General features: G+C 40.4%; 1 protein-coding gene across 4 annotated transcripts in view; it reads left to right on the forward strand.

Moving 5' to 3' along the window:
- PLEKHB2 (pleckstrin homology domain containing B2) overlaps nucleotides 1–23,166 on the forward strand; it is a 43,907-nt gene extending 20,741 nt beyond the window's left edge. For 3 of the 4 annotated variants that reach the window (XM_043576421.1, XM_043576424.1, XM_043576423.1), the window contains 4 exons: nucleotides 3,927–3,966; nucleotides 5,450–5,539; nucleotides 14,141–14,249; nucleotides 20,424–23,166. In XM_043576421.1, the coding sequence (XP_043432356.1) occupies nucleotides 3,927–3,966; nucleotides 5,450–5,539; nucleotides 14,141–14,249; nucleotides 20,424–20,560 (376 nt within the window). In that variant the 3' untranslated portion in view covers nucleotides 20,561–23,166. The remainder of the gene's footprint in view (nucleotides 1–3,926; nucleotides 3,967–5,449; nucleotides 5,540–14,140; nucleotides 14,250–20,423) is intronic. The other variant, XM_043576422.1, reaches the window with a different exon arrangement.
- Nucleotides 23,167–26,881: the final 3,715 nt, after the last annotated feature.

The raw sequence follows: 26,881 nt of genomic DNA on the forward strand, positions 1-26,881 counted from the left end.
TGAATTGGTTAAATTTCCCTTAAAAAAAGTAAGATCTGAGATTGGGTAAAAAATACAGAGTATAACTTGTCTATTAACAAGAAACAAACTTGAAATAAAATGAGAATGCTAATAGAGTAAAGAATAGGAGAATGTTAGTTTGCTGTGGGCCACAAACTGGGTGCCTTAAAACAACAAATGTATTCCCTCAGTTTTGGAAGCTAAGAGTCTGAGCTCAATATGTCAGCAGAGCCATGTTCCCTCTGAGACCTTTCAGTAGAACCCTTCCTGCCTCCTCCTAGTTTGGGTTGTGGCTGGTAATTCTTGGCATTCCTTAGCTTGCCACTAAATCAGTCCAATCTCTGCCTTTTGTTTCTCAGATTCCACAGATGAGTGAAATAATATGATGTTTGTCTTTCTCTGACTGGCTTATTTCACTTAGCATTATACTCTCTAGATCCATATATGTATATATGTTTATATATACACATACACATATATACACCACATGTTCTTTATCCATCTATTGCTAGACACCTGGGCTGTTTGGTCACTAAATGCTGCAATAAACATAGGGGTGCATGTATCTTTTCATATTCTTTGGGTAAATTACTCAGTAGTGCGATTATGGAATTATACAGTCGTTCCATTTGAATTTTTTTTCCTCTTTTTTTAAAAAGAATTTTAAAAAATTATTTTTGAGAGAAGGAGAGAGAGTGTGAGTTGGGGAGGGGCAGAGAGTGGGACAGAGGATCAGAAGCAGGCTCTGTGCTGACAGCAGAGAGCCCAATGTGAGGCTCAGACTCAACAAACCGTGAGATCATGACCTCAGCTGAAAATTGAGAGTTGAATACTCAATCAACTGAGCCACTCAGGTACTCCTCCATTTTGAATTTTTGAGGAATCTCCATATTTTCCACAGTGGCTACACTAGTTTGCGTTCCTACCTACAATGCACAAGGGTTCCTTCTTCACATCTTTGCCAACACTTACTGTTTCTTGTGTTGTTTTTAGCCATTCTGACAGGTGTGATGTGATATCTCGTTAAAGTTTTGATTTGCATTTCCCTGATGATGAGGGATGTTGAGCATCTTTTCAGGTGTCTGTTGGCCATCTGGATGTCTTTGGAGAAATGTCTGTTCACATCTTCTGCCCATTTAAAAAAAACTTTTTTTTTTTTTTAACATTTATTCATTTTTGAGAGACAAAGACAGCGCGCGAGCAGGGGAGGGGCAAGAGAGAGAATGAAACACAGAATCCGAAGCAGGCTCCAGACTCTCTCAGCACAAAGTTCGATGCGGGGCTCAAATCCATGAACCATGGGATCATGACCTGAACTGAAGTCAGATGCTTAACTGATTGAGCCACCCAGGTGCCCCTCTTCTGCCCATTTTTAAATTGGATTATTTTTGGGGGGTGTTGAGTTTGGTAAGTTTTTTATATATTTTGTATACTAACATTGCATTGGATATATACCATTTGCAAATATCTTCTCCCATTCAGTAGGTAGTTTTGTTGGTTGCTTCCTTTACTCTGGGGAAGCTTTTTGTTTTGATGGAGTCCTAATAGTTAATTTTTGCTTTTGTTTCCCTTGCCTTAGGAGTCCTATCAAGAAAGAAATTGCCATGGCCAGTGTCAGAGAAATTACTGCCTGTGTTCTGCTCTAGAATTTTTATGGTTTCAGGTCTCACATTTAGGTCCTGAATCCATTTCATTTTTGTGTATGGTGTAAGAAAATGGTCCAGTATCAGGAAAAAGCTCTTTAACATTGGTTTTGGCAGTGAATTTTTGAATATGACACCAAAAGTGCAAGCAGCAAAGGAAAAGGAAACACATGGGATTACATCAAACAGTAAAACTTTTAAAAAAATATTTAGTTAAAAAAAAATTTTAAGTTTATTTATTTTGAGAGAGAGAGAGAGGGAGAGAGAGAATCCCAAGCAGGCTCCACACTGTCAGCACAGAGCGTGACTTGGGGCTTGATCCCTTGAACCGTGAGATCATGACCTGAGCTGAACTCAAGAGTCAGACACTTAACTGACTGAGCCACCCATGCACCCCAAACTGTAAAGCTTCTGCACAGCAAAAGAAACCCATTGGTAAAATGAAAAGGCATCGTATGGAATGGGAGAAATTATTTGTAAACCATCCACACGATAAGGGCTTAGTATTCAGAATATATAAGAATTTGTATAACTTCATAGCAAAAAACTACAATTTTTAAAAGTGGGCAAAGGACTTGAGTAGATACTTTTCTAAAGATGTACAAATGGCCATAGGTATGGGGAAAGATGCTCAACCTCAGTAATCACCAGGAAAGGCAAAACAAAATCATAATGAGATTACCTCACATCTCTTAGAATGGCTGTTGTCAAAAAGACAAAAAGGTAAATGTTGTGAGGATGTAGAGATAAGGGAGCCCTGTGCACTGTTGGCAGGAATGTAAATTGGTATAAGCCACTATGGGTACATTATGGATGTTCCTCAAAAAAACTGAAAGTGGAACCATCATATGATGTAGCAATTCCCTTCTGGATATATGTCTTGAAGGAAATGAAATCCTTATCTTGAAGAGATTTCTGCATCCACATGTTCACTGCAGCATTATTCATAGTATCCAAGACATGAAACAGCCTAAGCAGTTGTTGATGGATGATAGATAAGGAAAATGTGATACACACACACACACACACACACACACACACACACACACCACATACATTGAATATTATTCAATTAAGGAAAAAAGAAGGAAATCCTGTGTTTTGCAACAATATGGATGGACCTTGAGGGCATTGTGCTAAATGAAATAAGTAAAACAGAGAAAGACAATTACTATATGTCTCACTTGTAGAATCTAAAAAAGCCAAATTCCTAGAAAAAGATAGTAGAATGAATGGTGGTTGGGGAAAATGGGGAGATGTTGGTCAAAGTATACAAACTTCCAGCTATATGATGACTAAGTTCTGGGCATCTAGTTATGTAGTATTGTGATTATAATTAGCAAATACTTGTTACATGCTTGAACAAGTTAAGGGACTAGGTTTTAAGTGTTATGATCAGAAATAATAAGTAATTATGTGAGGGGATGAAGGTATGAATCATACTGTCATCATTTTGCATCAAATCATTACATTGCATACTGTAAACTTACATGTAATATGTCAATTTCTCAAGCTGGCAAAAAAGTACTAGGACTGTTTTCAATCACAAAAAAATTGCTGACAATCTGAATCTCTTATCATGGAACATTATGTAGCCATTAAAAAAATGCAGTTGGTATTATGCTAAGTGAAATAAGTCAGGCAGAGAAAGACAGATACCATATGTTTTCACTCATGTGGATCTTCAGAAACTTAGCAGAAGACCATGGGGGAGGGGAAGGGGAAAAAACAGAGAGGGAGGGAGGCAAACCATAAGAGATTCTTAAATACTGAGAACAAACTGAGGGTTGATGGGGGATGGGGGAGAGGGGAAAGTGGGTGATGGGCATTGAGGAGGGCATCTGTTGGGATGAGCACTGGGTGTTGTATGGAAACCAATTTGAAAATCAATTAATTTAAATAATAAAATCCCAGAATCAATCAATAAGTCAATAAATTAAAATGCAGTAGATCTGTGTGTGTGACATGAACTGACAAAGCAAGTTGCAGTAGAGTTAAACATGGTGCATTTTTTTATACTTACTAAAGAGTAAAGCAAAAACTGTATAGTAATAGAGTATGCTTTAAATACTATGTAGTGTATGCGCCACAGATACATATTGTTTCACATATTGTGTATTGTGCAGATCTCAGATGATTTGATTGAGTGGGTCTTGGGGTAAGGACAGAAGGCCTGTTATTGAAACAAACTTTTCCAGAAATTTTGATGCCGACACAGGTTTGAGAATCCTTGAGGTAGATGTTGGATTGCCTTGAATAAACATCCCTTTTTCTTTTCTCCAGGGCCTGGAAATTTACACTGCAGGATTCCAGGACAAACACAGTAAGTTGCTAAGGGCAATCACCTGTAACGTTTTTGCCTTGTCTTGCTGTAACAAATGGGATGATAGGGGATTAAGAAAGGGAAATGGGGATGGGTTCCTTGACCGTCCAGCCATGGCTGAGCACTCATAGCTGGTCAGGGCACCTTTTACTGATATGAGAGTAAGCTAGATTTTGCCAAACCTTTTAAGGCAGGAGGATCCCTGCCAATACAGGCAACACTGGTCCTAATATCTTCCAGAAGTGTCTGTATCTCAGAAAGTTTTGCAGCACTTTGAATTCTGCTGTAGTTTACAGAGAAGGCTCAAAAAGGACCAGAGTCCATTCATGGCACCCCAGCCTTGTGAAACAAGCATTTTGGGGACTTGTGCTTGATTCTAGTTCTGCTTCTGACCTTAGGAAGTCACTGAGACAGTAAACCCCATTTGTAGGGGTCTAATGCCATTTTTGTGTCCGAGAATCAAGGCAACTTCCTCTGCAGGAAGCATTTTTATTCTTCAGATAGGATTTTATTTTTCCCTATAAAGGTAGGAAAAGAAAAAGGTAGATGAAGCTTATAAAATAATTTGTACAGGTAGGAAAAGTAAAAAAGACTTAATATCCAAATGTCATTGTTTCCTACTCTGTTAGCCCAAGACAGTTCTTCCTGTAAGCCTACTCTGCAACTCCAGTTAGCTTTTCTTTCACAAAAATCTTGGCTGAAATTAGTGTTAATGATCCATACTGTTGGGGCTAAGATCCCAAGATGATTCTTTGCATGGATTTATTATTATTTTTTTAAGTTTATTTTTTTATTTTGAGAGAGAGAGAGAGAGAGAGAGAGCACACATGCTCACAGGGAGGGGCAGAGAGAGAGGAAGAGAGAATCCCAGGCAGGCTCTGTGCACCATCAGCATGGAGCCAGACATGGGGCTCAAACCCACGAGAACCATGAGATCATGGCCTGAGCTGAAATCAAGTGTCAGATGCTTAACTGACTGAGCCACCCAGGTGCTCCTGGAATTTTTTTTAAAAGAGTACATAGATTTTTCTTTTTCCACTGGGAAGTAATTTAATGAAGGAATTTTTTTTTAGTCCAAGAAGCAGGCTGTGTGTGTAGGACAATCCCTGACTGCTGTGTTTTCAGATTGTAGGATTTATATTTAACAGAAGGGTTGTTGAGAGTGGTGCCACATCTTTGAAAAGGCCTGGATAATGGTAGACTCTGGCCTCCTTAGGCAGTGAGAGCTCCATTCCTGCCTTCTGCAGATGGCTGAGGAGGACAGCCTCCTCCCGAATTCAGAGGACAGGAGAGTGCAGGATTAGAGGGGGTTGTGGGGAGATACTCTTGTTGTTCACTGCTTTTCAGAGACCTGTTGTATTTGCTGTTCTAATTTTTAAAATTTTGCTGAATAGAAAGGATATGTATGCGTACAGAATCATGAGAGCCTGTATATGGTTGCTTTGTGACAGAAAGCTGTTTTTCATTCTCTCTCCTCTCATAGGCTTATGTTGGCTCAGAAGTCCTGTATGATGAGACAGCTGTGGCTTCTTCCCCTCCTCCTTACACAGCCTATGCTGCACCAACCCCTGAGGTAGGGAGCAAATCTTGGTGTTTTGGAAGCCAAGTTTTAGGGAGGTTGGGGTCTCTGTGCTACTCTCCTCCCCACCCCTCCCAACTGTGCTACTCTCCTTTTTAAGAAACAAAACAAAAAAAATCCTTGAACCAGTATCAGAGAAATTAAAAATGCACTCAACCCTTTTCTTTAAACTTTTTAAAAACCAGATTATTGTCATTGTTTGCTTTCATAAAATAAAGCTATTGCTTTATAATCTCCATGTTTACATTTTGTTTTTAAGATAGGCCTGATAATGATTCATGGTTTTTTTTTTTATTTTTTATTAAGAAAAAAATTTTTTTAATGTTTATTTGTTTTTGAGAAAGGGAGAGAGACAGAGTGTGAGTGGGGGAGGAGCAGAGAGAGAGGGAGACACAGAATCTGATGCAGGCTCCAGACTCTGAGCTGTCAGTGCAGAGCCTGACGCGGGGCTTGAACCCACAAACCATGAGATCATGACCTGAGCCAAAGTCGGACACTTAACCGGCTGAGCCACCCAGGCGCCCCTTTAATTAAAAAAAAAAAAAAAAAAAAGTTAACATTTATTTATTATTGAGAGACAGAGCATGAGCAGGGGAGGGGCAGAGAGAGGAGGAGACACAGAATCCGAAGCAGGCTCCAGACCCTGAGCTGTCTGCACGGAGCCTGACGCGGGACTCGAACTCACAAACTGTGAGATCATGACCTGAGCCGAAGTCAAACGCTCAACCGACTGAGCCACCCAGGCGCCCCTAATTTTTTTTTTTAATGTTTGTTTATTTTTGAGAGAGAGAGGGAGAGAGAGACAGAGTGTGAGCAGGGGAGGGGCAGAGAGAGAGGGAGACACAGAATCTGAAGCAGGCCCCAGGCTCTGAGCTGTCAGCACAGAGCCCGACACAGGGCTTGAACTCATGAACTGTGAGATCATGACCTGAACCAAAGTCAGATGCTGAACTGACTGAGCCACCCAGACGCCCCCTAAAAATGATTCATGTTAATCATAGTTGCTTTGATAATATGATATTGATGATTTTTATACTTAACGAATTACTTGAATTTTCTTTATAACCAGAAAAGATGCTTTATTTTTATTTTTACTTAAAAGATTCTGTTTATTTTGAGAGAGAGAGCGAGCAGGGGAGAGGCAGAGAGAGGGAGAGAGAGAGAATCCCAAGCAGACTCCACATTGTCATTACGGAGCCCAACGTGGGGCTCAATCTCATGAACTGTGAGATGGTGACCTGAGCCGAAATCAAGAGTCAGATGCTTAACTGAGCTACCCAGGAGCCCTACTTTTTTTTTACTTTGAAAAAACAAAACTTAAGAAAAAAATCACATATCAAATACCTTAGGAGTATCTCCTAGTTAGATGTGTTAAGTGTTCAGTGCTACATATAGAAGTCTCTGTTGTGGGAGGGACTTCTGTTTTGTTTTGCTTTTTTAACTTTTAATAATTATAGATTTACAGGAAGTTCCAAAAATAATATGGAAAGATCTCATGTACTCCTCATTCAGTTCCTCAGTTGTTACATGTTACATGAAATCAAAACCAGGAATTTGAAATTGGCAAAATGTTTATGTCTGGTTTCGTGTCATTTTATCATATGTGTAGATTTGTGTAACCAGCGCTTCAGTCAAGATATAAAACTGTTGATAAAATCTTCCCGCTACACCCTTATATAGTTATACCCTCATTCCCCTAACTCCCATCAACCACTGATTTGTTGATTTGTTCTCTGTCTGTATAATTTTGTTATTTCCACAATGTTATATAAATAGAATCATACAGCATGTGATCTTTTAAAAATTTTTTTTTAATGTTTATTTAATTTTTGAGACAGAGAGAGATAGAGCATGAACGGGGGGGTGGGGGGTGGGGGTGGGGGTGGGTCAGAGAGACAGAGAGACACAGAATCCCAAGATGGCTCCAGGCTCCGAGCTGTCAGCACAGAGCCCGACACGGGGCTTGAACCCACAGACCGTGAGATCATGACCTGAGCCGAAGTCGAATGCTTAACCGACTGAGCCATCCAGGCACCCCTGATCTTTTTGAGTTTGATGTTTTTCACTTAGTACAGTTCCCTTGAGACCCAGCCAAATTCTTGCATGTATACCCCATTAAGTATTGATGGATGTTTACTTGGGGTTGTTTCAAAGTTTTGGCTATTACCACTAAATGTACTGTGAATTCTCCTCATGTACAGCTTTTTATATAGGCATAAAGTTTTATTTCTTTGGGGAAAATGCCCCAAAATGGAATTGCTGGGTCTATTATATGGTAAGTACATGGTTAATTTTTTAAAAAGCTAAGAAACTACTTTCCAGAATGACTCTACTGTTTCACTTATGTGAATAATCCAGTTTCTCTGCATCTTTCCCAGCATTAAATGCTGTCACCATTTTTTAATTTTAGCTGTTCTTACAGGTATGTAGTGATATTTCATTCTTATCTTAATTTGCATTTCCCTAATAGCTAGCGATGTTGGACATCTTTTTATGTGCTTTTTTTTTGCCATTGTATATCCTGTTCAGTAAAATGTCACTTCATGTCTTTTGCTTGTTTTCTAATTGTATTATTATTTCTTTTAACATTGAGTTTTGAGAGTTCTTTGAGTTTGAGATAGGAACACTTTGTCAGATATGTGGTCTGGAGCATTGTGTTATTATCCTCTTAACAGTGCCTTTCATGGAGTTTTAGTTTTCATGCAGTCTAGTTGATCAGTTTTCATGGTTTGTGCTTTTGTTGTCGTTTCATACTTCCCCCAAGACCAGGTTTCCTAAGGTTTTCTCCTGTGCTGTTTTTTGGAAGTTTCATAGTGCCAGGATTTACATGTAAGGCGTTAGGGTTAGGGTTCCTTTTTTTTTAATATGAATGTCCACTTATTCCACTACAATTTGATGAAAAGTCCTTTCTGGAATTGCTTTTGCATCTCTGTGAAAATTCACTTGGCTGTATTTGTGTGTGTCTATTTCTGGGTTCTCTGATTGTTCTATTGATCTATGTGTTTTTCTTCCTCTTGCACCACACTGACTTGATTACTGTAGCTGTATAAGTCTTAAAATTGGGTAGATTGATCCCCCACTATATCCTTTTCAGAATTCCCTGAACTATTCTGGTTCCACTTCCTTTCCATATGATGTGTCTAAGTCTACAACAAATCTTCTTGATAGATTTTGAAAGAAATTGTTTTAAACCTATGTATCAGGTTTTTGGGGGGAGAATTGACATATTATGTTGAGTTTTTCAGTCAGTGAACATGGACTGTCTCTATTTAGATCCTCTGATTTTTTTCATCAGCATTTTGTAGTTTCAGTATAAAAATCTTGGGCATGTTTTGTTAGATTTACACTTACGTATTTTTTTTTGATCGTTGTCTATGGTATTATGTTTTAAATTTTAATTTCCCCAAGTTCATTGATTTTTGTTTATTGATCTTATAGCTTGTGAACTTACTAAGCTCACCTATTGGTTCTAGAAGTAGTTTTTTGTACATTCTCTGGGATATTCTACAATAGACGCAATCATGTCATCTGTAAATAGGGAGAGTTTTCTTTCCAGTCTGTGTGCCTTCTATTTCCTTGCCCTGGTTAGAACTTCTAATGTTATGTTGAATAGCAGTGGTAAGAGCAGTCATCCTTGTCTTGTTCCTGATTTTAAGGGGAATACATTCGGTTTTTCTACATTACATGTGATGTGAGCTGTAGTTTTTGAAGATGTTCAATAACAAGTTGAGAAAGTTCCTTTTCTAGTTTTCTGAGTTTTATCATGAATAGGCGTTGAATTTTGTCAAATACCTTTTCTGCATCAATTGGCATGGTCATGTGATTTTTTTTTTAAACCTCTGCCAATATGATGGATTATACTGGTTGATTTTCAAATATTGAACCAGAGTTGCATCCCTGTAATAAACCTCTCTTAGTTGGGTGTATAATTCTTTTCTTTTATTGCTGAATTCTGTTTGTTAATATTCTTACAGATTTTTGCATCTATATTCATGAAGGATATTGGTCTGTAGTTTTTTTGTACTCTTATTTGGTATTAGGTCATACTGGCTTTACAGAATGAATTTTGGGAAGTGTTCCCTGCTCTTCTATTTTCTAGAAGAGATTATATAGAATTTGTGTTAATTCTTTTTTAATTTATTTAAAAAAGTTTTTTTAAATGTTTGTTTATTTTTGAGAGAGACAGAGACAGAGTGCCAGCAGGGGAGGGGCAGAGAGAGAGGGAGACACACAATCTGAAGCAGGCTCCAGGCTCTGAGCTGTTAGCACAGAGCCTGATGCGGGGCTCAAACTCACCAACCCTGAGATCGTGACCTGAGTTGAAGTTGGATGCTTAACTGACTGAGCTACCCAGGCGTCCCATGTTAATTCTTTTTTTAAATATTTGGTAGAAATCTCCAGTGAAACAGTCTGGGCCTGAAGATTTTGAGGGTGGGGTATTTTTAATTACAAATTTTATTTTTTTTAAATGTTTATTTTTGAGAGCATGCAAGTGGGGGAGGTTCAGAGGGAGAGGGAGACACAGAATTGGAAGCAGGCTCCGTGCTCTGAGCTGCCAGCACAGAGCCCCATGTGGGGCTCGAACTCATGGACCCTGAGATCATGACCTGAGCCGAAGTCGAATGTTTGACTGAGAGCCACACAGCCGCCTCCAAATTCTATTTTCTTGAGAGTTATAGTACTGTTCATTTTCTATTTCATATTGAGTGGATTGTAGTAATTTGTACTTTTTGAGTAATTGGTCCTTTTCATATAAGTTTAATTTACGTGTGCACCTCTGTCATTGGCCCACAGACGTTTACATTTTCTTGGTGGGTTAACTGTATTATCATAATGTAATGTCCCTTTCTTTTTTTTTTTTATACATTTTTTTTTCAACGTTTATTTATTTTTGGGACAGAGAGAGACAGAGCATGAACGGGGGAGGGGCAGAGAGAGAGGGAGACACAGAATCGGAAACAGGCTCCAGGCTCTGAGCCATCAGCCCAGAGCCCGACGCGGGGCTCGAACTCCCGGACCGCGAGATCGTGACCTGGCTAAAGTCGGACGCTTAACTGACTGCGCCACCCAGGCGCCCCTGTAATGTCCCTTTCTGTTTCTGGCAATTTTCTTTAGTCTGATGTTTGCTCTATCTGATATTAATATAGTCACTTCTTCTTGCTTTTCACTGTGTGGTATCTCTTCCCATCTTTTTTTTTTTTTTTTTCAACCTACATATTTCATTTGAAGTGAGTTTCTCATAGATAACATGTATGTGAGTTTTCCCTATCTGACATCTGACAAATATCTATTTTGTAATTAGTATATTTAGACCATTTACATTTAATGTAATTTTTGATATATTAGGTTTAAGTATGCCATTTTGTTTTTTGTTTCCCTTTGGTTCTGTGTTTTTTAAATTTCTCTGTGTTCTTTTACTTAAGCTTTTTGTGAATTATTTGAACATGTTTTAAAATTGCCTTTTGAGGGGCGCCTGGGTGGCTCAGTTGGTTAAGCATCTGACTACGGCTCAGGTCATGCTCTCATGCTCGTGAGTTCAAGCTCCTCGTCGGGCTCTGTGCTGACAGCTGAGAGCCTGGAGCCTGCTTCAGATTCTGTCTCCCTCTCTCTGCCCCTGTTCATGCTCTGTCTCTCTGTCTCTCTCAAATATAAATAAACATCAAAAAAATAAAGTTGCATTTTGATTTATCTATAATGTTTCTTGAGTGTGTCTCTTTGTATTGCTTTTTTAGTGGTTGCTCTACATTATTCATATTTACGTATTTTTCAAAGTCAAGTGTTCACGTTTCTTTTATATATGAGAACCACATCAGATGGTGTTAGAAATTTTGCTTCAGCTGTCAGACTTGTTAGAAAAGTCAAGCTGTGAAGGAAAGTTTATTTACAGGTATTTTTGCTCTGTACCTATTTTTTTTTTTTTTTTTTTTTACCTCCTGATGTTTTAGGGTCCTTTCTTTTATTGTTTACATTTTGTTCAGTGAAATTCTTTTTTTGCCATTCTCTTAGGGTAGTAGCTCTGTTGGCAACAGATTCTCAATTCTTCATCTGAGAATGTCTTGATTTTTTTATTTCTGAGGGATATTTTCACTAGTGTAGAATTCTGAGTTGACATTTCTTCCAGCATTTGTCAAGTGTGTGCTATTTCCTTTGGTCTACATGGTTTCTGAGGAGAAATCTGCTATCATTTACATTTCCCCCCATGTAGGTAATGCATTGTTTGTTTCTTGCTATTTTCATTGTCCTTAGTTTTCAGAAGTTTGACTATAGTATGTTGGTATGGATTTTGGGGGCGTTATCCTATTTGGCGTTCATTGTCTTTTTGTTTCTTGCTAAATTTGGGAAAATTTAGGCCATTATTTCTGGAATGTTTTTTTCAGCCCTACCCCTTTTCCTTTTGAAACTAATGATATGGATGTTAGATGTCCCACATGTCTCAGATTCTGTTCATTTTCTTTTTATTAAAAAAAATTTTTTTTTAATGTTTATTTATTTTAGAGACAGAGCATAAGCAGGGGAGGGGCAGAGAGGGCTGGAGACAGAATCTGAAGCAGGCTGCAGGCCCTGAGCTGTCAACACAGAGCCTGACGCGGGGCTCGAACCCATGGACCATGAAATCATGACCTGAGCTGAAGTTGGACACTTAACTGACTGAGCCACCCACGCGCACCTTCTTTTCTTCAATATATTTTCCTCTCTATTCCACTTTATAGTACGTTTACTGATTCTTTTTCTCTGACATTTCTATTCTGTTTTTGGACAACTGAGAATCCTAAACATCAGGAGGTAAAAAAAAAAAAAAAAAAAAAAGTATGGTCAGAGCAGAAACTCTGGTAAATGAGCATTGGCCTCAACTTAAAGTCGCCAGCTGCATTAACCCCTAACAAGGGAGTCCACTTGTCCTTTGAAGCCAGGCATTGACTTCTCATCTGTAGCTATGAAAATCCTTGATAATATCTTCTTCCAATAGAAGGCTATTTCATCTGCACTGAAAATCTCTTGTTAGGTGTAGCCACCTTCATAAATGATCTTAGCTGCCATCTTCTGGGTAACTTGTTGCAGCTTCTACATCAGTTCTTGCTGCTTTACCTTGCCCTTTTATGTTACAAAGCTGGTTTCTTTTCTTAAACCTCATGAACCAACCTCTCTTAGCTTCATACTTTCTTCTGCAGCTTCTTTCCCTCTCTCAGCGTTCACAGAATTGAAGAGAGTCAGGGCCTTCCTCTGGATTAGGGTTTGGCTGATCTTCTACCCAGACCACTCATATGTTCTCTGTATCACCTATAAGACTGTTCTGTTTTCTCACCATTTGTATGTTCACTGGAGTAGTGCTTTTAATTTCCTTCAAGAACTTTTCCTTTGCACTCACAACCTGGCTGTTTGGTGCAAGAGGCCCAGCTTTTGGCCTGTCTCAGTGTTCAACATGCCTTCCTCACTGAGCTGAATCCTTTCTAGCTTTTGATTTAAAGCGAGAGATTTGCGACTCTTCCTCTCACCTGAGCACTTAGAGACCGTTGTAGGGTTCTTCTCAATTAGCCTCATTTTAATGTTGTTGTGTTTTAGGGAATAGGGGACCTGAGAGGGAGAGAGATAGGAACTAGTGGTTGGTGGAGCAAGCAGAACACACGATTTATCTATTAAGTTTGCCCATTTATATGGTGTGGTTTGTGACACCCCAAAACAATTACAATAGTAATATCAAAGATCACTGATCACAGATTGCTGTAACAAATATAATAATGAACGGGGCTCTTGGGTGGCTTAGTCATTTGAGTGTCTGACTCTTGATTTCGGTTCAGGTCATGATCCCAGGGTCATGGGATTGAGCCTTGTGGTGGGCTCTGTGCTGAGTGTGGAGCCTGCTTAAGATTGTCTCCCCCCTCTCCCCCTCTCCCCTTTTCCTCCTCTCCTCCTCTCCCCCTTTCCTCCTCTCCCCCTCTCCCCCCTTTTCCCCCTCTTCCCCCTCCCTCTCTCCTCTTTCCCCCTCTCCCCCCTCCCCCTCTCCCCCCTCCCCCTCTCCCCCCTCCCCCTCTCCCCCCTCCCCCTCTCCCCCCTCCCCCTCTCCCCCTCTCCCCTTCTCCCCCTCTCCCCCTCTCCCCCCCCTCCCACCCACTCCCTCCCACTGCCCTGCTCCCCTGCTTGTGTGCTCGCTTGCTTGCTCTCTCAAAAAAAGAAAGATATTAATAATGAAAAAGTTTGAAATATTGTGAGAATTAGCAAAATGTGACACAGACATGAAGTGAACAAATGCTGTTGGAAAAATTGTGCCAATAGACGTGGTCCGTGTAGGGTTGCCACAAACCTCCCATGTGTAAAAACACAGTATCTGCAAAGTGCAGTGAAGTGAAACACAATAAAATTTCATTACGATGTTGAATAAAAGTAGTAAGAGTGGGCAGGCACCGTATTGTCTTGTTTCTAATCTTAGAGGAAAGCTTTTAACTTTACACTGTTGTTTATGATGTCCTGTGGGCTTGTTGCATATGGCCTTTATTATGTGGAGGTACATTCCCTCTCCACCTGCTTTGTTGGTGATTTTTATTATGAGTGGATGCTGAACTTCAAAATTGTATTTCTGATGGGCCTATTTCTTTTCAGCAGGCATATGGCTATGGTCCATACAGTGGTGCGTACCCTCCAGGAACTCAAGTTGTCTATGCTGCAAGTGGACAGGCTTATGCTGTACCCTACCAGTACCCGTATGCAGGTACCCCACGCCCACCTTCCATTCCTTATTTCTCTTCATTTACTGGGTGGATTTGTGAGGCCTGAAGGAATTGTATTTCTTAGTTTAAGGATAAGTGAGCAGTGCTTCTGGTTATAGACCACAAATGATTCTACTATGCTTCTGGTTATAGACCACAAATGATTCTACTATGCTTAAAAAAAAAAAAAGTTATGTATTTTTACATTGTCTTATAAAGTTAGAGTAGGCTTGTGTTTTTTTTTTTTTTATTTAAAAAAAATTTTTTACATTTATTTATTTTTGGGGGAGGGGCAGAGAGAGAAGGTGACACAGAATCCCAAGCAGGCTCCAGGCTCCAAGCTGTCAGCACAGAGCCTGACGCAGGGCTCGAACTCACAAATCATAAGATCATGACCTGAGCCGAAGTCGGACAGTTAACCGACTGAGCCACCCAGGTGCCCCAGAGTAGGCTTGTTAAAACTTCACTGTTGTATCCAGATTTATTCCCAAGGAGAGAATTTGTACCTACTGGTATTCACTTATATCCCATTTTAAATGATAACTTTCTCCTGTTTTTTCTCTTCTGGTAACATCCTTCAAATATTATTACTACTGAGGCGATACTCCATTTTGCAAGTGAAATAAAGGCCTGGAAGGTTCTTACATTTATTCCAGGCTTTTGATGCACTTCCATTTTTTACCTTACCTGAGGAAAATTGTAGTTGTGAGTAACTGGACTGTGTAGGTAGCATCAAGTCCTGGGTGCAGTTTGGGCAGTGGGAGGTCTAAGGTGGAGGTGCAGGAGAGTGCTGGCTGTGAGGCCAGAGCCTACAGTCAGGATGAGGGGGCCCAAGAGCCCCCATCATGTGGTTGATGGACTGAAGAACAAGGCCACACCCAGAAGCCCAGAGAAGGGAAGTCAGGCAGAGGTGGTTGCAGTGGGCATGGCATATCGGATCAATGTATAAGTGAATGAAGCTGGCAAATAGCTTACAAGAGTCCTGAGCCCATAGAGCAGTTGGGAATCTGAATCTGAGGGCGCTGTGAACAAACCTAGTGCAGTGTCTTACCACGGCAGTGGAAGAAGAATCTGTTGCCAGAGAGGTAAGTGGTCACTGATGTTAATCTCACAGAGAGGCCCAGGGCTGCTGCCCCCTGACTCAAAGTATCCTGCTAATTAGTGGTGGTTACTTTGGTGTCTCATAGGTGAGCATTCAATATGAGAGGTTCTCTGCTTATCTGTTCCTGCAATCTGATGTAGTTCACTCAACTAGCATGGACTGTGACTTTTTGACTTTTTTTCATGTCAAATTGAAAACTAATAAAATGATGATGCTAAAAAATGAAGTATTTGTTGGCCCTGTGATCTTAGCACAACTCTTTTTGTTTGAATTACTTTCCCCATACAAAATAAATTTTTGTCATTGAAATCTTATATCACCTTTTGCATTTCTTTTCTCATTTTAAAATTCTGTGTATTCTGAGTGCTACATAATTTCCATAAGTATTTTTTAAATTTTTTTTTTTTTTTTCAACGTTTATTTATTTTTGGGACAGAGAGAGACATAGCATGAACGGGGGAGGGGCAGAGAGAGAGGGAGACACAGAGTCGGAAACAGGCTCCAGGCTCTGAGCCATCAGCCCAGAGCCCGACGCGGGGCTCGAACTCACGGACCGCGAGATCGTGACCTGGCTGAAGTCGGACGCTTAACCGACTGCGCCACCCAGGCGCCCCACCATAAGTATTTTTAATGACTGCATATTATCATATTGGGTGATCTTCTAGTATTAACTGTTTACTTTTTCCTGTTTGCAGTCATAAATGTTGCTTTGAACATGTCTAATGATTTTCTTTTTCATTCCTGTTAAATCTTAGAATACATTTTTCATTTCGTGTATTAAGTTAATGTGTTAAAGGGCATAGACATTTATTTTTCTTTTGATACCATTGAAATTTAGAAAGCTTCTCAAACATGCAGAAGTATGGACAATAGTGTAATGAACTGTCATTTGTCCATTACCACCTTCAGCTAGCATATCATGCCTAATTTTGTTTCACCTCCATCTCCTGTCATCTCTGGATTGTTTTGAGGGAAATCCACACTGTATCCTTTCATCTGACAGTATTACAGTAAATCTTAATACCATTTATTTAATTTTTTTTTAAATGTTTATTCATTTTTGAGACACAGAGAGAGACAGAGCATGAGCAGGGGAAGGGCAGAGAGAGGGAGTCACAGAATCTGAAGCAGTCTCCAGGCTCTGAGCTGTCAGCACAGAGCTCGACGCGGGGCTCGAACTCACGAACTGCGAGATCATGACCTGAGCTGAAGTCAGACGCTTAACTGACTGAGCCACCCAGGCGCCCCAAATCTTGATACCATTTGCCCAGTTGATTCTCAGAACAGTTTGCCAGTTTCTTTCTTTTTTTTTGAAGAAAATCTATTGTTATTATTTTTAATTATGGTAAAAAAAAAAAAAGTACCATAAAATTTACTTTTTTAAAAACCATTTTAATTGTACAGTTCAGTAGTGTTAAGTACATTCACATTGTTGTGCATCAGATTTCCTGAATTTTTCATCTTCCCATATTGAAACTGTACTCGTTAAACAACAACTTCCCTTTTCCTTCCTCCTAGCCTCTGATAACCACTATTATACTTTATTTTTCTGCGAATTTGGATACGTTAGACATCTCATATAGGTGGAATCCTATAGTATGTGTATTTTTGTGACTGGTTTATTTCACTTAGCATTATGGTTTTTTTTTCTTTCTTTTTTTTTTTTTTTTCTTTAAAGGAACTTTTATTTTTTTCTACTACTTCAATGATAGAATTGGAGATCGTAGCCTGGTGGGGAGGAATCAATGATAGACTGAGTTTGAAAAGGGAATAATTTAAGACTGGTCCAACTGAGGCCAGAGACCATTTACATGAGAAGAAAGGCAAATGACTAATAACAAAAAATTCAACTTCACTAATAAAGAAATGCAAATTGAAATGAGATACCATTTCTGCTGATCACATTGGCAAAAATGAAGATATTCTTCAGTGTTGGTAAAATTTGCCAGTTTCTACCACTTCTAGGAAGTTCCTGAAGCACTGGTTTCTCAGTTGTCCTGAAAGATTGCCTATTGTTATTAGCTCTAAAAGTTTTGATACCCTCCTTGGGTCTAAAGTGGATCCTTAGGTTGCTTTAGTTTACATTTTTCTGCTGACTGGCAGAGATAAACATGGTGTAATTGTTTACAAACTTGATCTCTTTGCCTGTTTGTCTTGCAGTTGGTGGGTTTTAAGCCCTAGCCTACCATGCCATGAGAGCGAACTTCTTTCTTACTCAGCCCCCAGACCTCTGACTGGGGTAATCTCAGCTGTTTCTTACTGTATAGAAGAGCAGATGTTTTGCAGAAGTGCTAGTAAAGGGAATTTCTGTAAATTGGATTCTTTACTTGCTCTTGCCTTTCTTCATAGAAAAAGAGATAGCCCTCTCATGAACACCCTCAAGATACTTGCTGCAGAGGGCAGAGTCAAGAAGTAGGTGGGCATTCAGCATTAGCATTGTGACCCATCTAGCAGGTATACTTGCTGTGGAGAGGGTGAGTTGAGTTTGTGGTCATCCCCCAGTAGCCTTGTCCTGATGACCAGATTGGAGCTTCTCAGTCCCTTTCTGGATACCCCAGTGCTTGGCCAGCTTCATGACATTATGTGGTCTTTAGACACCATAGTCATGCATATAGCAGGTTAAAGACCTTCTCTCTTTTTAAAAAAAAAAAAAAAAATTTTTTTTTAATGTTTATTTATTTTTGAGAGAGAAAGAGAGACAGAGCACAAGCAGGGGAGGGGCAGAGAGAGAGGGAGACACAGAATCCGAAGCAGGCTACAGGTTCTGAGCTGTTGGCACAGAGCCGGACACGGGGCTCGAACCCACGACCTGTGAGATCATGACATGAGCTGAAGTCGGACGCTTAACTGACTGAGCCACCTAGGTGCCCCAAGGCCTTCTATTTAATATGATTGGAGCCAGTGGTCAGTCAGCCAATTAAAAAAGTACAAAGGGTGCTGTGTACACGCTATGAGTGTTCTGTTTTAATTTACCTGTGTTAGTGGACAGTGTTCAGCTGTCTTTTGACATGGGCTCTAGGAGTTTGCTTTGCATTGGCTCCTTTGGTTGGAGTTTTCTTGTCTTGTAAACACTGTGCTCATGACCTATCACCGCATCGCGGTTTCCCTTGGTAAGTACAAACAAGTCTAGGTTTTAAGATTCTTTTTTTAGTTTTTTAGTTTACTCATTTCCTTGCTCTGATAGTAATTTGTGAGTTACCTGCCTTTATTCAGTCCACCCTAAAGTATCGAACTTAGTTATCCTGGAAGCAATAGCTGCCTATTTCACATTCACATTTTGACCATTTATGTAAAGCTTAGTTAAGTTAGGTAATTACAGTACGTACAACTTAGAAATGTCCCCAACTGACTTGGGTAAGGATTTCTCTTCCTGGTAGGAGCAGAGGCAAGCAGGAGCTGCAGGAGAGGTCTCTCCTGGTCATGTAGTGCAGGAGGCCCTTGATGTGATCTACTGAGGGAATGTAGATTTAGATTGTCCAAGGGATCTTCTAATTAAGTCAGCTTGCAAGTTCCTACTATCCTACATTTCATAGTTCCATTTGCCTAATTGAAAACTTTTAAATTTCAAGGCAGTGAAAGTAAATACTACTAGTTCACCAATTTTGAAAGGTAAACATTGCATAAAACATTGTTTGCTTCCAGTGCTGTTACCTGTACTTGATCAGCCCTTTGTTTATAATGGTGTCATTCTGCTGTGCAGCTTTGGTGTTTTTTCTTTTCTCTTCTATTCTCCTCCATCATATTTGAGGTATTAGTGGTTTATGAGTGCACACTTGTAGCCTGAGTGCCTGGGTTTGCATGCCCTTATTGCCATTAACCCCTGTGTGCCTCACTTTTGCCCATCTGTAAAATGGGTATAATAATAAACTCAGCTCATAGGGTTGTTAGTATTAAGTGAGTCAGTACATGTAAATGCTTGTACTGTAATTGCTTAGAGTACTAAGGACTTCTAAATGTTAGCCGTTATTTTGCTGTTGGTTTTCATCTACATATACACATTACTGTTGTATTAGTTTCTTGCTCCCGTAGGGTTGAACTGTTAAGGGAACAGCAGGTCAGGGAGGGAAGTTAACATTATTTATATTTGAGTAATTTTAAAGCTAATTAGCTGTTAGATAGTATAGCTGTGAAGTATAGAACAGAACAAATAGTACATTTCCAGTTGTAAACTTTAGTCATGCAAATTAAATATTAAAGTTGTTTAAAGTTTGCTTTTTAGAAGTTTTCCCCTTAACGTAAGTATTTTCCCCCATAAAGACCTATGATTAAAAATGAGCAAGTTTTATTAGCAGATTTAAGGTTTAATTTAAAAATGGTTTACATGAATATCAAGAAGCTAATTAGCTTTTAAATGGATTTTTCATTTTCAGCTTTAGGTGCAGATTCTTGCCTCTCACGATGCAGGCTCTATGTATCTCCCATGCTCTCCTGTGTCTACCTGTCATCCTAATAAGTGTGACTGGAGGGGAGAAGTGGACATTGGAGACCAGAGCTTACAGCTGCATTAGGATCCTGCTGTTTGCAGTGTTTGGGGGAGGGCAGAAGTAGACATTGGGAACCCAGCTGCACTAGGACCCTGGCTGTTTGCAGCGTTTGGGGGAAGGCAGAAGTGGACAATGGGGACTGGAGCTTACAGCTGCACTAGGACCCTGCTGTTTGCAGTGCTTGGGGGAGGGCAGAAGTGGACACTGGAGACAGGAGCTTACAGCTGCAGTAGGATCCTGCTGTTTGCAGTGTTTGGGGGAGAAGTGGACATTGGGGACTGGAGCTTACAGCTGCACTAGGACCCTGCTATTTGCAGCGTTTGGGGGTTTGGACCTTGGAAAGTTGAGCACCTTGGTTTCCTCTTACTGCAGTCTTAGAAATAGTCACCATGGCCTGTTCTGGGGGAGAACCGGGGAGCACCCACTCAGCGACTCCACACACCTGTTGCGAGGAAGACAGCACTGTTGGAGAGGGATGCACATGCAGGGAGATGTGACCTCTGCCACTTCAGGGCACACTGTCTTTATGAGGGACTGTTGGACTTCACAAACTGCTCCTAACAGCATCTGCTTTTTCACTTCTTTTTTAGGACTTTATGGACAACAGCCTGCCAACCAGATCATCATTCGGGAGCGGTATCGAGACAGCGACAGTGATCTGGCACTGGGCATGCTGGCTGGAGCAGCCACCGGCATGGCCTTAGGGTCTCTGTTCTGGGTCTTCTAGAGTCCTTCAGATCTGGATGTGCATAGCTTCTGATACCCTGTGTGCAATAATATAATTTGCAGGGCATTTCTGTTGGTGATAAATGTTTTTAATAATAGTTTAATTGTTCTTTTGAAAGTGATGACATCATAGTTCTAACTAATCCATACACGTACTATAGAGAAGGCTTCTGATTTGTGTTTAGCTAAAACATGGAATCTCTGGGGCACTGGCTCATTCCAGGAGTTTCATTCTAGAACTCTTGGAATACCTTATTTTGGACATACCTATCTAGAATGGCATTTTCTTTTCAGAGTTAGGTATAGTGCTTAAGGGATAATTTAGTGTTCTGTTTATATATGGTGATGTATGAGTGAGCAATGTGGCAAGGAGAACTGCATCTTCTTTCTGTTTAACATTGAACTTTGAAGCCTTGGATCAGAGCTGGCTGCATGTAACTTCAGGAGTTGTGGACTGGTAAGCAACCAGGAACTTCCCTGAGGCAGTGGGGTGGTATCCCCAGGACCTCTGGGGCCAGCAAGGCTGACTGCTCAGGATGATGGGGTAGGGTCAGCCCCCCTCCCCACCCTCCTCCCTCCCCACCTTCCTCCCCACCTCCTCTTAAAATGATGCTTCTTTATTTTATTCTTTGTTTTTTTTGGGTATTATCCTTGGAAAATATCCCATATTAGGAATTGGCTTGCGCCTCAAAGTTTTATCCTTTAAAACTTGAAGAAGCCAAAACAGTTTGAAGTATGTGGAGGTAGATGTGCTTTATTCAGAGAAGACCCTATGTTTTTAGTGTCTGCTTTGGATATTTTTATTGCCACATCAGCCTACTTATAGCTTATTTTGCTACTTGTTGAGAAAGTGGTATTAAGAGTGGTGAGGAAATGGAATGAGAGCCATACTTACAGTGTGACTGTGTCAGGCCTCTGGGGATCACACTGTGCAGAGGGTGCTCTTTTCCTCTCTTCTGTCCTTCTGAAGAGCAGGTGTCCTGCTTTGTGCAGGACTGGGGCACTGTGATTGTCCCCCAAGCACTGGGGTTCATGGAGCCCTGGTGATGTATAGGGGGGGCTCTTGGGACCATGGCTGTTGGGGAGACTCAGGTTACAGATGGGAAATGATTGCCTAAGGACATGAATGACCTTCTGTCAAGGTATTACTCAGCTTGACCAGGACATGGGGCTTTGCTTTTATTCCTGACACAGAAGCTTAAACCATGTAATTTTGAGCCCCAGCTATGTGTGAAGCTCTGGAAAACCCATAATCCTGCACTTCTGTTATTTCTTTATATGAATTTGTAAAGCCCAAAATTAGTCCAGTCTTTTGTCCTGCAACCTTTAAAAAATGTACTTCCACCAAGGCAGTTTAGCACAGTAACAGTCCCTATGCTGGCACTCCAAAATACACTCCCTAGTAGCACAAATTCTGTTTTTATTTTCTGTGGCCAGTTACATGCATAACTTGTTTCATAGGTCAACTGACTCCATCTCTGAGCAGACTTAAATAGATCTGCATATGAAGCCATCTGCCAAACGACCTTGATGTCAGGTCTGTTTTCCTGGGCAGTTCTGCTGAACTTACACTGTAGAGTCTGTTTCTAGTTGAAAGGAGGTGCACTTGACTGTCACCCCTTTGGATATTTGAGACAGTGGAAAATTGCCAACTGTGATTTGTGACAAGGTTGGTTTTGATGATTAAAAATGTTGCTCTTATGATTTTACATCCTTTGTAGTAAGAATGGCTTTGTTTAGGTAGTCATTATTAAGAGCTGTATGCTTTACTAATAAAATATTAAACAGTTTTTAATGTGGTATTGGGTATTGATTTTGAACTTGGAGTTCCTGGAACCACAGGGTACTGAGTTATGTTGCTGAAATGCCTGGGAAGCAGAGTCCCCCCTCTGACGGAAGGGGCAGGTGTAAACTGAAGCTTGGGCCACATGTGTGTGCACTCTGTTGGCCAGCCCCATTGGGCAGCCACAGCTGAACCTGGAAATTCAGTGTTGCCAGTGACTTGATGCTGTTAGGAAATGCATAGTAGGTATAAAGATGGGCTGAGATACTTCATTTCCTTGGTCCAATTTCTATAGATGCCAGCTTTGTGATTGCCTCAATTTAGGTAATCCTAAATCAAAAAAAGTTAGATGAGGTGGAAGGAACTTGTTCAGGTGTGAGTGAGCTTTTCTCACTTTCATATGTGGAAGAAGTTGCCCACTGACATTGCACACATGCCAAGCTGATTGTTTTTTGGTTACTGGAGTGAACTTCAGAGTCTTAGATAGTAAGGAGAAAAGAAAGGCCAGTGGCTGTGTTTCAGATGATCATCCTGAAACAGGCCAGACCTGGACCCAAGACACTGGTCTCAACCATGGTTGAGACGAATGGCCTAAGTTTATTTTCTGCATCAGTTATGATCCTGTTTCATTTTTCTTTCTCCTTCCCAAGTTTATGTAGACACAGGCATGGAATGCAGTTCCATTTCTTCCCCCCCTAGAATTGATCTGTTTTCTGATTGCTTCCCTCTCATATTCTCTTGTGTCCACAGAACCTATTTTCCCTGTATATGCAAATTGTATGTTTATAAGGAAAATGTTAATACATTAAATGGTTAACCTTAAAGCAGGTTGCATTGTGACTTGTTTTTTTAAATTAAATTTAGTTAAACTAAATAAAACCCAGCTTACCTATTTCTCCCACTATCCACCCCCACTTCTGACAACCACCAATCCATTTTTTAAAAAAATTATAGTAACACACTGTCAGTTTTTTCTGCTACATCATGGGCAATAAGAATGGCAGTTACTGAGTGGGGCACCCAGGTGGCTCAGTTGGTTATGTGTCTGACTTTGGCTCAGGTCATGATCTCACGGTTCATGATTTGGAGCCCCGCATAGGGCTCTGTGCTGACAGCTTGGAGCCTGGAACCTACTTTGGATTCTCTGTCTCCCTTGCTCTCTGCCCCTCCCCCACACGTGCTCTGCCTTTCTGTCTCTCAGAAATAAATAAACATTAAAAAGAAATTAAAAAAAAAGAAGAATGGCACTTACTGAGAAATCCCTGAGTGCTGGGGAATGTATTATCACATCAGAAAAGAATGACTCATTAGATTCTTAAAGTAACTCTATAAGTCACTATTGTCCAGGTTACACTGGATGAAACAGGCTCAAAAGTTAAATATTTTTCTCAGGAGCACACAGGTAGTAAGTGAAATGGGTTTATATCTGATATGAAAGCATATTCTTTTTCCTTATGCCATGTCCTATAAAGGTGTAATTTCCACAGGAACATATGGATGGCATGTGTAATAATACTTGTAAGATGACTATTAGAAAACTGATCATCTTGAACCAGATCCACTTGGCAGTGCAGATTCAGTAACTTCTTCCAACTACATGTCTTTGGTTGCATGACTGTATTCTTTTTTTTCCCTTTCCCCATCCCCAAATTAAATCTCTAGATCCTGAATTACCAGTTTCCTCTGGGCTAGTTTTTCTGTTTACCTCACCTATTGCAAACTTTCATTAAATGGTGATGTGTGGTTGCATGTTACAGTTTAAGGTGAGTTTCATTTATACCAGAAACTTTGAGTCTCTTGGTTTCATTTCTTTAGAGAGCAATCCTCCAGTATTTTGCCAGGAGACACTTTCTGGGTGTGGAGAAGGGTAGACACTCCACACACAGACCACAGCCCTTTCCCTCTCCAGCTTGACTTTATCGTCATCTGTCATGCTGACCCCTGCTGCCTCCAGCTGTATAAAAATTTTTTTTTGAATAAGTTATACACAGCACCAGAATTTTTTTTAAAAACAATGATTTAGTAATGGGTTATCCATCTGCCCATTTCCTACCCTCTCTTGAGAAGAGAGGTTCTCTCTTCTCATGAAGGTTTATCTTTCATGTTATCCTTCATGCATATATAGTCTAGTACAAAAAATATTCTTATTTTTCTCCCCTTTTTACACAGAGGTTGATATATACACCAGTGGTACCCAGACACTTCAGTCGCAGGATCCTTTTACATTATTAAATTTTTAAGGCCTCCAAAGAGCTTTTAAACATGAGTTATATTTATCAATATTTTCCATATTATGAAATAAAATTGAGACAATTAGAAACTTAAAACCTATAACATAGAATTTACAAAAATTATTTTCCAAACCAAAATCTGAGGCAAAGCATTTTCACATTTGAAGATATTTCTTTAGCATCTGGTTTAATAGAAACCAGCTGGATTCTACTGTATGTTTCTGTGTTCGGTCTGATTTGTTAGTTGAGGCATAGAAGGAAATACGGCTGCACATAGACATGTAGTTGGAAAGGGAGGACTGAGCTGACCCCCTGAAAGGGTCTTGGGTACCCTAAGGAGTCCTTGGATCATACCTTGAAAACTGCTGATGTATGTATGCTATTCTTTACCTCTTTTTTTTTTTTCCCTGACTTAACATATCTGAGGTGTTTCCATGTAGTACTTAAAGAACTTCCTCATTCATTTGATTTATCCTATAATTCCATCCAGTACCCATTTGACTTTTGCTATTGTTAACAATGCTATAATGAAGGATATTGTTCAAAAGTTTCTCATCCCAGTGTGGGGCTCTTGAAGGGGTTGTGTTCCTGTTGGCTCTGTGGAACTCATAGATGATATGCTTCTCTGGAGCATAAGACCTGGAAGTGGGAGTCTGTGTCACTGTATGCAGAGGCTGACTGCTGTGATAAGCCACTTGAGATCTCAGGAGCTGAGTGCTGAATGCTTTACTGTTCAAGTCCTAGTCCTGTGGTTGATTTCCCCAGGCTATCATTTAGGGACCACACTGGTTGTCTTGAAGTCCTTCGTGGATGCTTTGGCATCCTGCTGGAACAGAAAGGTGGTGAAGATCTACCCATTCTTCAGCTTGGCAGTGGTGCTCAAACTGTAGACATTCCAGTGGTAAGAGCTAGTCACATGGCCCTGCTACACAGTGTAGTCCGAGTTCGGGAGCAATCTGTCCTGATGACAGTTGCCAATGAACATCCAGTGAATGGCAGATAACAATGGCCAGCTATCCTTTTTTTTTTTTTTTTTTTTTTTTTTCTGAAATTTATTGACAAATTGGTTTCCATACATCACCCAGTGCTCATCCCAAAAGGTGCCCTCCTCAATACCCATCACCCACCCTCTCCTCCCTCCCACCCCCCATCAACACTCAGTTTGTTCTCAGTTTTTAACAGTCTCTTATGTTTTGGCTCTCTCCCATTCTAACCTCTTTTTTTTTTTTTTTTTCCTTCCCCTCCCCCATGGGTTCCTGTTCAGTTTCTCAGGATCCACATAAGAGTGAAACCATATGGTATCTGTCTTTCTCTGTATGGCTTATTTCACTTAGCATCACACTCTCCAGTTCCATCCACGTTGCTACAAAAGGCCATATTTCATTTTTTCTCATTACCATGTAATATTCCATTGTGTATATAAACCACAATTTCTTTATCCATTCATCAGTTGATGGACATTTAGGCTCTTTCCATAATTTGGCTATTGTTGAGAGTGCTGCTATGAACATTGGGGTACAAGTGGCCCTATGCATCAGTGCTCCTGTATCCCTTGGATAAATTCCTAGCAGTGCTATTGCTGGGTCATAGGGTAGGTCTATTTTTAATTTTCTGAGGAACCTCCACACTGCTTTCCAGAGCGGCTGCACCAATTTGCATTCCCACCAACAGTGCAAGAGGGTTCCCGTTTCTCCACATCCTCTCCAGCATCTATAGTCTCCTGATTTGTTCATTTTGGCCACTCTGACTAATGGCCAGCTATCCTTGACACTCAATGGAAATCAGTTTATATTAACCCTCAGTTGCGTAGTATTTACTGATTGGTACAGTAGGTGGTTGCAAATTACATGTAAATTGTTGGTTCATACAACACAAACATCATTGCTCACAGATTTTGTTCTTGTTCAATTATTTCTTTCCCTACTCCCCAGTTGACAGGCAGCTTGGGGCCTAGGGGAGGAGAGTCCCCCTTCACAGCAAGGAGTGTGGTCATTTCACTCATTTGTTCTTTAATACCTTAAACTCATTTATCACACCAAATAGTGGGCTTTGTGGCAGATTACATCATTGCCCCTGATTGTTCCTCCTCCCTTCGCTGAGAAAGTTTTACATTTTTGGTTGCTTCTGTGTGACTTACCTTGTCTCCTCAATCACTGGGAGGAACAGACCTCTCTGCCTCACCTGGGGTATGGTGTGTGGCATGAATTGGCTCAGGAACATGAGTGTTCTCGTCCAAACTGTAGAGCCCAGGTACTGATAACAAGTGCATATCCCTGGGGCTCAAGTCCGGAAAGGCCAGAGGGGTTCA

The sequence above is a fragment of the Prionailurus bengalensis genome, chromosome C1 (genome assembly GCF_016509475.1).
Source record: "Prionailurus bengalensis isolate Pbe53 chromosome C1, Fcat_Pben_1.1_paternal_pri, whole genome shotgun sequence".
Classification (NCBI taxonomy): domain Eukaryota; kingdom Metazoa; phylum Chordata; class Mammalia; order Carnivora; family Felidae; genus Prionailurus; species Prionailurus bengalensis.